The 13,784-nt window shown below is 41.2% G+C and overlaps 1 protein-coding gene across 2 annotated transcripts in view; it reads right to left on the reverse strand.

Moving 5' to 3' along the window:
• LOC149078171 (caskin-1-like) overlaps positions 1–13,784 on the reverse strand; it is a 325,236-nt gene that overhangs the window by 86,109 nt on the left and 225,343 nt on the right. For both annotated transcript variants that reach the window (XM_089241763.1, XM_089241762.1), the window contains exons 14-15: positions 13,236–13,372; positions 12,986–13,138 (exon numbers count right to left, since the gene is read on the reverse strand). In XM_089241763.1, the coding sequence (XP_089097889.1) occupies positions 12,986–13,138; positions 13,236–13,372 (290 nt within the window). The remainder of the gene's footprint in view (positions 1–12,985; positions 13,139–13,235; positions 13,373–13,784) is intronic.

Genomic DNA, 13,784 nt, shown 5'->3' on the forward strand with positions numbered 1-13,784 from the left:
TGATTGAATGTGCTATTATGTTAGTTGTTCGTATCGCGGGTCTGTTTGAAAGTTGTTGTTTTTTTCCTTTTTTTGCTACTGGATGTCAGAAAACTAACTCCAACCGATAGATACTGCTCTCAATAAATATCGATTCACTGCCTAAAAATGTAATTTTTTTTATGATTCAAAACATGTAGGAAATTAAAGTTCTAATTCATCTTTATATTATTAACCAACAGTCTGCGGGGCTTTATCCCGAAGAACCCCAAAACATCAGGTTTCCAGGTCCCCCCATGCTGGTAATAACAGAACGAGTTTGAGAAATCTGTAGAAAGTGTTATAATCTATATAACACCTTCTACAGATTTCTCGAACTCCTTCTGGCCTAACCTAGCTCTCCAACTTCCAATTTTATCCCATGATAGGTAAGCCACAACTTATCGAATTTGTATCGTCTTAATTAATTTAATTTTATACTGACTTTCTGAGTACAGCTGGGACTGTATATAGCCGTCATGTCTTTTATTGTCACGCGTCTTTTACACGTACGCGCGCACACACCCACGACTATCATATACAAATAATTTCTAGTTTTCTTCATCCAGCTCGTACGGAGCAGCATAAAACCGGGAACCTTATGGGAGTCAATATATTGGGTACGTCCTGAAAAAAAAAATTGCATCTACCTCAGTCAATTCAATTCAAAACATTGCGTAAACAAACATTCTAATGCCAACGATGTGGCTGAAACGAACATATACAGTCGAATACCGTTATAGTGAAAATCTCGTTCCATCGAACACTTGTCTAATCCCCCAAATAAGTTTACACGGGAACAATGCTGGGTAACCTGGAATTCCTTTATAACGAAATTTCGTTTTAACGAAGTGATTCCTCCGGTCTCTTGGCGTTCGTTATAACGGGATTTGACTGTAGTTTTTACTGGCACACAAACCGTTGATAAGTTTCTAAAAGATCCAACTGATACTTTGAAGGAATGATCAAAAGTTACGGGCAGGTGAAAGTAGATAGATAGACAGAACCGCTCACAAAACCCCAGACTGATGCAAAGCACCTTACTTCCGTTACCTGAAAAGAGACAGTTGTGTCGAAAAAGTTGGCAAAGATTTATAGTGGTGGCTCCTCTTGTCCCGTGCTCGCAAGTATCGAATCACTCGCGTCGTTCTGGCCATAAACTCAATGCAACGTACAAGCCATTTGGCAAAAATGGATAGCTGAACGTAATGAGTAGGGAGAAAAATTGCACGTGTGCCCATTGGCACATAAGGATAAGGGCCGGAGACCGCAGCCTGGGATTTCAAAAGAAGTGTGGAAAAGTCTTGTGAGGCAAGTAAGAAGATGAGGAAGTTGGCATGTTGAAGTGGGAGAGATTTGAGAATGGTCTAACACGTGAAAGTAGTTGAGATATTTCACGGACCCTGCAGGGATGGGAGGAGTAATTTGCGAACCGGAAAAATTAAATTAATTGGAAAAGAAATTCACGGACCGGCAAAAAATTATTTGATGGGAAATTTGAGGACCGGTAAAAAATAAATGTGAGAAATAATCTGCGGACCAGAAAAAAAATTTGCGGACTATCAAAAAAATAACAAAATTCGAGAAACAATTCCCGGGCCGGCAAAAAAAATAAATAGAGCGGACCAGCAAAAACATTATCAGCTGAATGAAAAAAAAAAACCCAGGAGAAATAAATTGCAGAATGGAAAAAAATTGCCAGTCCGCAAATGAAAAGGAGAAAATATTAGCGGATAAGCAAATAACAATCAGAAGTAAAAAAAAACAGTCGAAACTATTTACTATTTGCAGACTAGTAAAAAAAAAATAAATTGTGGAAAAAATTTGCAGACTAGAAAAAATTAGTGGAAGTAAAAATAAAAAGGAAAAATAATTTGCGGACCAGCAAAAAAATAATCGGCAGTAGAACTAGACAGGATAAATAGTTTGCATACCGGCAAAAAATAAATAAATAAATGGGAGAAATATTTGACAGAGACCTTTTGACAGCCAAAACAGAAATAAAAACTTATATAAATGGTGTCCCGTAAGCCGGGCCGGAACTAGAGAGAAGGGGCACTGCCCCGGGAGGCAATTTCAGGTGGGAACAAAAAAAAAAAAACCATTGTAAAATTATCGAAATTTAGAGTTGGCTGAATCATGTTTGCCCTGGCGGCAAAAAACTTGGTTCTGGCTATGGCTATAAGTGCTAATGCTGTTTTTATCTCATCAACCTCCCGTCGTATAGGGGCCATTCAAGTATTACGTAAGCAGATTTTCAGTCATTTTTGACCCCCCCCCCCCCCCCCGTCAGCAAAATTTCGTCGGCAGCTTAGAATAAATATTTCATATCTTCAAAAAGGGGTGGTTGATGACGTAAGCAACCTTCAAACCCCCCTCCCCCCCCTTGTCATCAAAAGTCAGCAAATCCGAAACACCCCCCCCCCCCCCGATGCTGACGTAATACTTGAACGACCCCATAGGTATAGTTTCAATTTAAAAAAAAAAAGGCGTTCAAAAATCGCCCTGTACCAGTTTTAAGAGTGAGAATATACAGTGTGTCGCAAAATAAAAAAAATAAAAGAACTTAAATTTTTATACGGTTCTCCTCTAACGTCCTATTAGAAAGTTGTTGCCCTGTCTTTCTCGAATCCAACGGAAAAAAATCCCATGTTTTTAACGCCAGTATTCACTGATATAAATCAATTTAATTGAAAAATTGGAGAAAAATTCGGAAATAACAGCAAAAAAAACTAAAACAGATAACGCTCCTTTCCCTCACTTACGCTGTTATTTCCCAACTTTTCTCCAATACTTGAATTGAAATGGCCCAGCAAATATTGCACTTGACATTTTTTTGGTTGGCCTCAGAAGAGACAGGACAACTTTCTATTCAGGTTTTTTAGGATAGGGCATCCATATGAAAATTTGGATTTCTTATATATTTTGACACCGCACTTTCGCTCTCAAAACTAATACAAGATGATTTTCCTAACTTCTGAGAATCTTTTAAATTGCAACTATACCTCAAAGACAAACGATTGATGAGATAAAAGTCCGCATTAGCAATTACAGGGCACCCTGTATAAGCAGAGGCCTTCAATCTTTTAACAGTCGCAAGCACTGCGTGTGCCCATGGCCCCCACAAGGGGTGGGCTGACAAGGCTCCAGCCCAGGGGCCCGGTGTGATTTTAATCTTTTTTTTTTTTTCATGCTATAAATTCATCATAAAGGGGCCCCGTGAAAGTCTGGTCGGGGGAGGGGGGGGCCGTAAAAGATCCCAGCCTAGGGGCCCTGCTTCAGGATGTGGGGGCCCATGCGTGTGCCCATTATCAAAAGAAGAGCAACCCTTACGGCAAGTTTAACGTGCGAATGCGTAAAATCAAGATGATTTCCAATCCTTGAATGATATGTCGTTTGATTGGAACGTTGATCAAGACCTCGAAATCGGACACAAACATCGAGCATTCTGGGCACTTAGTGGGGGAGGGGGGACCGCGATGCTCCCGAGCAACGGGTTGAAGATGCCTGCTGTGTATAAAGACAGTATATTATAGCAGCGGTTCTCAACCGGTGCTCCGCGGTGCCCTTGGAGCCCCGCGGCCGCTCGATCAAAATAAAAAAAACAGTAAAATTAAAAAAATAATTATTATAAATACTTTTAAGTAGTAAATATAAATCAGTAACTTTGATGAATGATTAAAAAATTGGCCTACGGAGCTCCGCCATAGAATTTTTTTACTTAAAAGGGCTCCGCGCGAGTCAAAAAAGGTTGAGAACCGCTGTATTATACAGTATATATCGAATTTAAAATTACGTAGCGGTTATATGAATTGGACGACATGTTTTTCGCTGAGCATCAGGAGATTTCCGCGGACCAGCGGTTGAAAAACAACACGGATCTGAAGCATTTTTCATGTTCCTGCCCTTTAATCTAGTTCCGAAAACTTCCGTAAATCAACCCCGAATTTCTTGCACAACTTTTCCGTAAAGAAAAGTTATTTCCCTCTTTCATACCCTCCGATGAAAGTGGATACGGCTTTTGATATTATTTTTCCCCTTTCTTTTCACAAATTTCTGTCACTTGAGATGCAGTCCGCAACAAAATTGCTCGGAGGAAGGGGATGAAAAAAAAAAAGTGCCATTTTTTTAACCTTAAAAGTTTTGAAAGGGAAAAAAATATTTTCAGCATTTTTTTTCCCTCTCACTCGAGATAAGGACACGTCTTTTAATCTACGGAAGAAAAAAATGTCACAGTTTTTCAGTTTTTTTTCAGTTCATAAACTCGAGAAAACTTCCCATGGCCGCAAATTTGAATGGAAAAAATAACCGAAGTTTTTCCCTATTTTTAATTATCTCTTACAGAGGTGGGGGGAAAAAAAGGTTTCTGGATATTAAAGAAACGCGTTTCGGGTCTAGAAAGGGGCGGAAATAATTACTGTTTAATTACGAAATTTTCTGAGCTGATATCTAATCAAACCCCGCTATAACGAACTTCAGAAAATTCGATACCGTATTTAGCTCACTACAGTATCTGAAAAGAAAATACGGACCAGAGATCGCTAAAGCTCGTAAGAAAAAAGAAAGAGTTTTACATTCAGGCATGTGCAGTTTCTGAAGTTTCACAAGTGGCAAACATAAAGCACTGCGAGTTTCGTGCGTGTATTCGTCGGGTGTGTTATAGTGAGATCTGTATTTTCAAATAAGAAACTGACAATGAATGAACAGTCTTATTCCATGGTTTTCAAAAGTTGTGATTCTAAAAAGGCAGTGATTCTCAACCTGGGGTTATATCGCCGCACCCCCTTACGGTCCTGGGATAATCTATTTGGGCGGGGAGAGGCAAGTGTGAAAATCAGATGAAAAGGAGCTACGACAAGTCATGAATTCGGCTACGGAGCTGTGAAGAAAACAGCTTTCAAAAGAAATATGGTGGGAAAAATGTGGCTAATTTCAGAATCCAGCAGAACTGTCCATGGAACCAGGACCATCTTAAACCACGGGCTCATGTTGACATGACTTGGGGCCTCGTATCCACGGAGTGAGGGGGAGCTACACAGTGAGATCTGGTACTATGATTTTCAAATGTGAACATGTAAGATGTTACTTCCAGCTAGGTATATGGAAGAACATTACTTTGATGTGACCAATGATGTTGAGACGGCAATGCATAAAAACTAACCCACAAGAAGGAAGCTCACTGAATTGTAGTCTAGGGTAGGCGCAGACCCAGGGTGATGTGTCGGGAGGGTTAATATCTTGCGTAGGTTCGTTGGATCGTCCCTGAGAGTTATTTTTTCCATACAATTCGGATCTTGGGAGGGATGGTCACCTACCTTCTGGATCCGGACATGACCCAGGTTTCCCAGATATCGATCTTATAAAAATTTTGTTCATTATAATTTTAGTTTTGATTAAATTCAATTCGATGAAAAGAAAAGAATCTCTCTCTCTCTCTCGGATAGGGGCGGTGGCCCCTATGACATGGTGGACGAGAAGAAAATATGGTTCAAAGGGGGCGGAAAAGTTTGAGAAACACTGTTGTAATGTTATTTGCTGTGGCGAGATTATTTTTTCTATCACCAACTCTCATTAAGTTTGAAAAAGACCGAAAACCAACTTCAGCCCAGGCGCCACTGTGCTGCGTACGGGAATTGAACCAGCACCACCTACAGAGGAAGGCCTCCGCGCGAAGCTCGTGGCGTCACTGAAGGCGGCCATCTCACCTATAGCCATTATAACAGGCCGACCGACACATACGACATCTTTACCCTTTTTTGTAGTATATTCAATGGCTATAGGTGAGATGGCTTTCTTCACTGACGTCAAAAGCTCCTGCCTTCTTCTATAGGTGGTGTTGATTGAACACGGATCCTCGCGATGCCAAGAGGACCACGGAGACCGAAACTGGCGAGGCGGCGTAAATAATTTGACGATTGGTCTCTCGATAACGGACAACCATGGGAACAAAGCTTTTGTCCGTTATTGGGGAGGCAAGATATACACTAGAACCTCGTTTATACGACGTTTGCTTCAGTCGCAAACTTGGTTCGTATATATCACTGTGTGTGTCAAAGTGATACACCGGTGGATATTATTTATGTACATGTATAATCATCAATCGTCTCGATATAAAGAAAGTTTTATTAAATTTCACTACACTTATCACTTTTACCGGCGATTATGTGCATAATACCCAAATAAAGTTCTCATAGAGGAGACCAAATGGTACCAGGGGTTTTAAAACTTTTTGATGTGAGCTTCCAGAATGCACACACGCTTCTCCCAGGCCTTATTTCCAAACAGAACTTAAAAAAAGTTCTCATCGTGTGAAAATCCCTGGAGCTTATCCTTTGAGAAAAATTCCTCGTTCTTTCCCTAGAAAACTTTGGCAACCCCAAACTTATAGAGACCGTCTTTGGAAATTTCTTACATAGGGGCCGTTCAAGTATTACGTCATCATCGATGGGGGAACGGGTTTCCGATTTGCTGACTTTTGATCACAAGGGGGGGAGGGGGGGTTTAGATAATGCTTATAAGGGTCATCAACCACCCTTTATGAAAATAGGAGTTAGGATTCAGAGGGGCAGAGCTGATGACGAAATTTGGCTGACAAGGGGAGGGGGAATCAAAAATGGCTAAAAATTTGCTTACGTAATACTTGGATGGCCCCATACACCTGTTTAATAAGAAAAGTGGGGGGGGGGGGGGTGTTCCACCATATATACGGGATGCACCATAATTTCGTAAATCATTTAATATTTCGTGGAAATTGATGAAACTGGTATATTTGAATGTGAAAGTTATTTCCACGAAAGGGGTTCGAAGAAAAGTTCAGGTCTGAATTCTGTGATTTGCACCGAAACGTTCGTAAAGCTTTAGCCGGTGATTCGTAGCTGAGGAACAACCACCTAACAATGAGAACCTCATGCAAGCGCTAGTAACAGGAAAATTCACAAATGAGCTTAACGCGCACTTTGCATTTCATAAGACAGGGCCGTAATTAGGATTTTTGCCGCCCCCACAACTTTAAAATTTGTAATGCTGTTATTTGTTCCCACCTAAAACTGCCGCCCTCTAAATTTTGTCGCCCGGGAAGTTGCGGCCCCCCCCCCCTGCCCCGCCCTACTCTAGTTACGGCCCTGTATAAGACTGTAATTTGCATATTTCCAGTGATTTCTCTTTGTGCAGTGCCCTCTACTGGCAAAAATTTGAGCTAATTTTTTTTCTGAACACAAAAAAAAACCATACACACCCCTTTCATGAGAGCGCATTTTTCGTAAACCACATTCAAACACACAGATTCCTACAATTTTTTAGTTTTTAAACTATTCACGAATTTATGGGACACCCTGTACAAATACACGCAGTCAAAAGAGATAGTGGAACTGGAGGAGAAATAACACCTATTGAATACAAAAAAAGGAATGATAAATAGTAGAGTTACGAAGTTTGCATCAAAAATCCAACCGCAATTTGGCACATATTTTTTGATCTGAAACTTCCCCGCTTTTTTGTTTACTCCAGAGTTTGGCGTAAATATTTACAGGCAGTTCCAGAAAATATATATTTACGCAATTCATGGGTGCTGAAGAGAAAAAAAGTTTCATTTTTGTCCCAGAATGCAATTACGCCAACGTTATTCGCAAATTCCCAAAAAACAAATGCCAAACGTCACCCATGTATATATAATTTAGATTGACTTATTATTTTTCCACGAAAAAGTGATTCGAAGACAAACAACAAAAAACGCACGTGCTCATATAAACATCGCTATTTTTTCTTTTCAGTTGATTTGAGATGTTTGTGAGCAGTCAATCGTTCCTCGTCTCCACAAAGAACGCGGGAAATATAATAACAACAGCCACAGGATATAATGTAAATACGTATTGCGATGTTGAAAATAGAATTCATGAGAAAAAATCCCTTTAAATTCATTTCTATAGACTTTTAGTGGTCGTAAATTTTGAGGACGAGTCAGTGTGAAATATTAGGTCGCCCCACCTCTCCTTATTTTCCTTCGAGATACGTACTACGTAACCGGGCGTTAAGGAGATACTCGAAAAATTATTGACAATGCCGGAAAAAAGCAATGAAAAATTGCAAAAAATGTTGTTAGTTAGGCCGGGATTACACTATAAATGTTTTGTAAAAGTGCTTGTATAAAACTTGAAAAATACAACGAATAAGCTGATCGGTTACATTCGAGCAAATGCAACCAATTAGTTTATTGGTTTTATAAAAGCACTTTTACAAAACTTCTATAGCGTAATCCCGGCCTTAGTGATAGTTATATCGCGTTACACATAACAACTATTGTTCTTTATTTTTTCAACAAAATATTGGTGTTTGTCGCCCGAAGTGACAGTTGTCGAAAAAAAAAATAGCAGGATAAGGAACAGCTATATATATTATATTATATCTATGGCTATTGGCTATAGCGATAATACTGACGTCACACTTAAGCTCAAAGATGACGGATGAATGACAGCCTGAAATGTTTGAATAAGGCCGGTATATTACACTATAAAAGTTTGATAAAATCGCTTTTGTAAAACTCGAAAAATCCAACCGATAAAGCTCATTGGTTACATTCCAGCAAATGCAACCGATGCCCTTATTGATTGCATTTTTCAAGTTTTATCAATGAACTTTTATAGTGTAATCCCAGCCTAAGTGGACAATGGATAAAAAAAAAAAGTCAGAGAAACTGGTCTACAGCAGTGTTTCCCTGAGTGGGCAATATCGCCACCTGGTGGGCGATAGAAGATACGGATTTAACATAGGATCCTATAGGTTCACTTGAGTAGGGGCGATGAGAGAAAAAGAATTCTGATGACGGGGGTGATGGAACCAAAAAGTTTGGGAAACTATGGTCTACAGCAGTTTCTAAAACTTTTTGTTCCATCGCCCCCTTCTTCAGAGAAATTTTTTCTTTCATCGCCCCCTCACGAACTCAAGCGAACCTATAGGATCCTATGTTATACCCATAACTTCTATTGCCCCCCCCTGGACCTTTCAGCAGGGTGTGATATTGCCCACTTTGGAAAAACTGGTCTAGAGCAAGGGTGTTTAACCTGCAGGAGAGTGCGGGGGACTTCATTGATTTGCACGAGTCACGGGCCACTTAATTTAGTGATCTTGGAATGTGCCACGGGACACTCAAGTGATCTGTCCCGCATTGATGAATGTACTCAAGTGATCTGGAACTGTGCCGCGATTATATGTATATATATACCGAGGGAATGTGCCACGGGCCACTGGAGTGAAGTGAAACAGCATTGCGGGTCACTTACTTAAGTGATCTAGAAATGTGCGTCGAAGTTCATCTTTACAAAATTAGGTTTGAGAACACCGGCCACATCAGGTAACACCGAAAGCCACATTTAGCCCGCAAGCCAAGGGTTGAGCATATATGGTCTATAGCAGTGTTTCCCAAAGTGGGCAATATCGCCCCCTGGTGGGCAATGGAATGGTCCAGGGGGGCGATAAAAGCTTCAGGTTTAACATAGGATCCTATGAGTTCGCTTGAGTAGGGGGCGATGAGAGAGAAAAATTCTGAAGAAGGGGGCGATGGAACAAAAAGTTTGGAAAACTATGGTCTATAGCATAGTTTTCCTACTTTTTTTTGTCCCATCGCCCCCTTCTTCAGAAATTTTTTTCTCTCACCGCACCCCAACGCAATCTAACCCATAGGATCCTATGTTATACCCGTAACTTCTACCGCCCCCCTGGAACATTCCATCGCCCACGTTGGGAATCACTGGTCTATAGCGATAACACACTAAAGTCGCAACTTTTCCTCAAAGACGGCGGACGAGTCCCTACTGAACCACACACTCTTCTCGTCCACATTCCTCTGTGCAGCTTATAACGAATTGGTACATTTCAGAATGTGCGTGTATGTGTTGCAAACCGATGTGAAGTCTGCCATCAATTTTTCTAACTGTGACTGAATAATTGTATCGTTGTAATGCCCTTTGCTTTCTGTGGCGAAACCTTTTTAACGGGGAGATCAGCTCGCATTCGCGCCTCGAAGTTGGGGGGACCATAGAGAACAAACTTCAGCCGACCACCACTGTTACGACGGTGCGGTTCGAACCCAGGTAACCGCGATGCGAGCCCACCACTTATGACCACTCGACCACCAATCACAGCGGCGGCGGATGAGTCAGCTAAGTAGGGTATTTCAAGCGGCTCCAATTCATATGAACTCTTTCGATCCCACGAATGGTCAGAAACGGCTCGATAATAACCCGGCGTCTCAACATAACGTTGACAGAAGGAAAAAAAACTACGACAAATCGTGAACAGGTCCAATCAACGAATAAGGTGGACTGTATGGCAGCCAACGTCTAACTCAAAATGTAATTCGTGATAGCGTTGATGATTCGTTGTCACGGTAATATATAAATGTGTATCATTTTCCCTCTACCATCAACGGGGGGGGGGGGGGGGTAATTTCCTAGAAGACACTAAGTGCTTCGTGCGATTCACGTCTCCAACGGAATACACGAATATCAGACGTTAACAGCCATCATGTCCATAAAAACAGAATCATTTTTTTTATTATTAAAGCAATACAGCGACCGATTTGAACTTAAAATACACATATACGTCCATTAACAATAATGAAAATCCCGCATTCATTTCCATTATATTTCAAGTTGATCCCATTTCCTTGGCAGCGAAATGCAATTAAGGTATCATTCGTAGACGGAAATCTCTCACCATAATATTATGTGTGTGTGTGAGTCACACTTGACAACGGTGATGACACCAGACTCAGGCTTGCTGCAGGGTTCAGCGTCTTGTCCCAGCTAATTAAGGTCCGTGTTCACTGATCTTGGCTCCCCGTGTCTAGAATTCTATAGCTCATCCGTTAATAAAAAACCATGATTGGGCAATGCTTTAATTGGCCGTGAGACCGGAAGAAAGTGGTATAAAATCGTTACACATCGTGAATTATTATTACTGTAGTTACAGTCGAGGATGTGGAATCTTGGGATTTTTTTTTGTTTTCTTTTTTGCAACACATTCTTTCTAAGCAACATCACGCCACAGGCTGGATTTATTTTCAAACCAAAAATAAAAACCAGTCAACATTTAAGCTAGGCTGAAGCCAGTACGACGCAACCCTCAGGAGAATGGTGCGAAACACTCGTGTTGATAGACGCGCAGGATTGCTCATCGTACCAACTAGTGCCATGAAACACCGGCAGATAATAGTGACATTTAAAAATAGCTCCTTTGCCCTCAACAAGGGCCCGAACCTGTACAGTTATCATATGATTGTGGGGGGGGGGGGGGGGAGAGAAGAAAAACCGCTACTTTAACCGTTACCGTGTAATATTCGCCAAGAGCTACTCTACTATACTTTTCTTTCTTTCTGTCTTTCTCACTACTATACTGATGAACTCTAAAATAAGGGAGATTACGCGAAACTCGCATTAAACTAGTGGTCGTTCTCACACAATTGACACCCACAGCTCGGAAATTGTTAAAAACAAACACGGTGGATAGCAGCGATTGGCTATAGCGACATAATGACGTCACACTTTTGATTATAAGGCGAATCATAGGCATGCGCAGAATTTTCTCAAAAAGCGGCGGGGGGGGGGGGTTCAGTTTTCTTTTTCTTCTCAAGGGGGGGGGGTTTACGTTTTTTTGCAAAATGACACTATAATCTCGGATTGTGCGGCAGGATTAGAACCGCAAGCCCCTCCCCCCCCCTCCTTGCGGACGCCAATGAGACAGATATACCGATAGTCTGATCCGTCGATATACCGATCTAACCACGTCACTTCACTGCAGTGATTATTCATCCGTCGCTCTTTAAGTGAAATGATTATTTACCCATGGTACCCTCACTTAAATGGTCATCAGACATTCCTTCCCCCTGGTGTGTGATTATTTACTCAAGCCCCACACCCCTTCTGCCATGGTAATCATTAACGGCACCCTTGCTTTAGTGATCATTAATACCATCACCTTCCTAGCGGTTACTTACCCAAAGCACCGTCACCTTGGTGATCATTAACGGTATCCTTTCCCTGGTGATTACGGTCGATCCCGCTTATAACGTTCCCGCTTAGTACAACTTATTTTCGTGGTCCTACAAGTCTCACTAATTCTCATTCAGATATACCGTTCAAAGCATTTCCCCGCTTACAACGTTTTTTCATGAAGATTTTTTTTTTGAAAAACGTTATAAGCGGGATTTGCTGTGTTCGCCCACGGCAATCTCATCATAGTGATCATTAATAACATCCTCTTCCTGAAGATTGTTTACCCCTTAGGGAACCCTTGCCCTAGTTATCATATACACATTTTTTCCAAGGGGATTATCTACCCATGGCACCTTTTGTTCTTGTGATCTTAACATGAAATCTTTGCTCTAGTTAAACCAATAACCACCGGCAACTTCACTAAAGTGATCATTTACCCGCGGCACCTTCACTCTAGTGACCATTGGCTCTAGACTACTTTGTCCCCAACCACATAGTCTTAACGAGTTCCGAAGCCCCCGAACCTATTTTGAGGTGCCCCCATAGTATATAGATTGTGAATTGGATAAATCGCGACATCCAAAAAGGCATCCAGAACTCCTTCATACAGAATACATTTCAGAATATGTAGTTGAAAAATACAACAAAAATGATACATAAAAATGAATGAAAATTCTGAATTTTGAATAATGATAATTTCAGATGCACCTATCTAACAGGGCCCTGCTATCTGAACTGTCAAGATGCTACTGTACCTACTAATTACTATGCATGTGAATATCGGTATCCTCTACGTTGCGAAAGTTTAGCAACATCCGTGGGAGTCATGACGGACACTTTGAGAACCCATTGTCTTAAATAATCCATCAGCCAAATAGAACTACAGAATCTCTCATTTAAATGATTGAATCAACCAATGGCGTCCGCAAAGTTTACAGCCAGTACTGTACTGAAGTAAAGTGAAAAGAAAAAAGGCTTACCGGAACCCCATGCAACATCATCTCCGCAACATTTGCGCTAAGGATCTGCAGCTCGTCACTTGACACGCTGGAAGTCGAGCTGTGATAGCTGTATCTGTGAGGCGGAACTTCGGGATGGCCGTGGAGGATCCCGTGCGTTTTGGGCATGATAATCTACACAACATGATCAGTATTATCAGCAATAACACTTCGAGTGAGCGCGCAACGAGATTGAATCTTTAGCATAATTGTTCCCATTTTTCATACATACCTTATCTGAGCCGGACGCTCTGCCACTGTCCACACTGGACATGCTATGCCTCGAGGAGCCACCACTGGCGGCGCTGCTCCCACCGGGGCTCGGACACACGTCTATACCTTGGTCTTCTAACATCATGGTATGCGATACTGGAAATAAAAATAGAGAAGTCAATACTTATTTGGGTTGCAGATAAGTTTCGTATACAAGATTTTAATTGGTTATTCGGAGCTGGGATATATTTATGCACCTTCCATGTTACAAATATCGACTGATATTTTACACATGCACGCCAACATGTTCATTTGTCTTAATAATGCTGTTGATTTTCTACCATCACGAACAAAAAGGTTCCACTCAAACATCGAACTGTCACAAATGATAGATTAAATGTTTCTGACAAGCAGGACTCATAAACTAGGATTTTCAACAGGTGCCAAGACCGGAGCTTCTAGGTAACTACCGTATACACTCGTGTATAAGCAGCACCACTTATAGAACAAGGCCTCCGCAACGAAGCTTGTGACGTCAATGAAGAAGGCCGTTGGATATACCACAAAA

The sequence above is a fragment of the Pholcus phalangioides genome, unplaced genomic scaffold (genome assembly GCF_987345545.1).
Source record: "Pholcus phalangioides strain wild (caught in Gottingen) unplaced genomic scaffold, Ppha-v1.0 ptg000014l_1, whole genome shotgun sequence".
Taxonomy (NCBI): Eukaryota; Metazoa; Arthropoda; class Arachnida; order Araneae; family Pholcidae; genus Pholcus; species Pholcus phalangioides.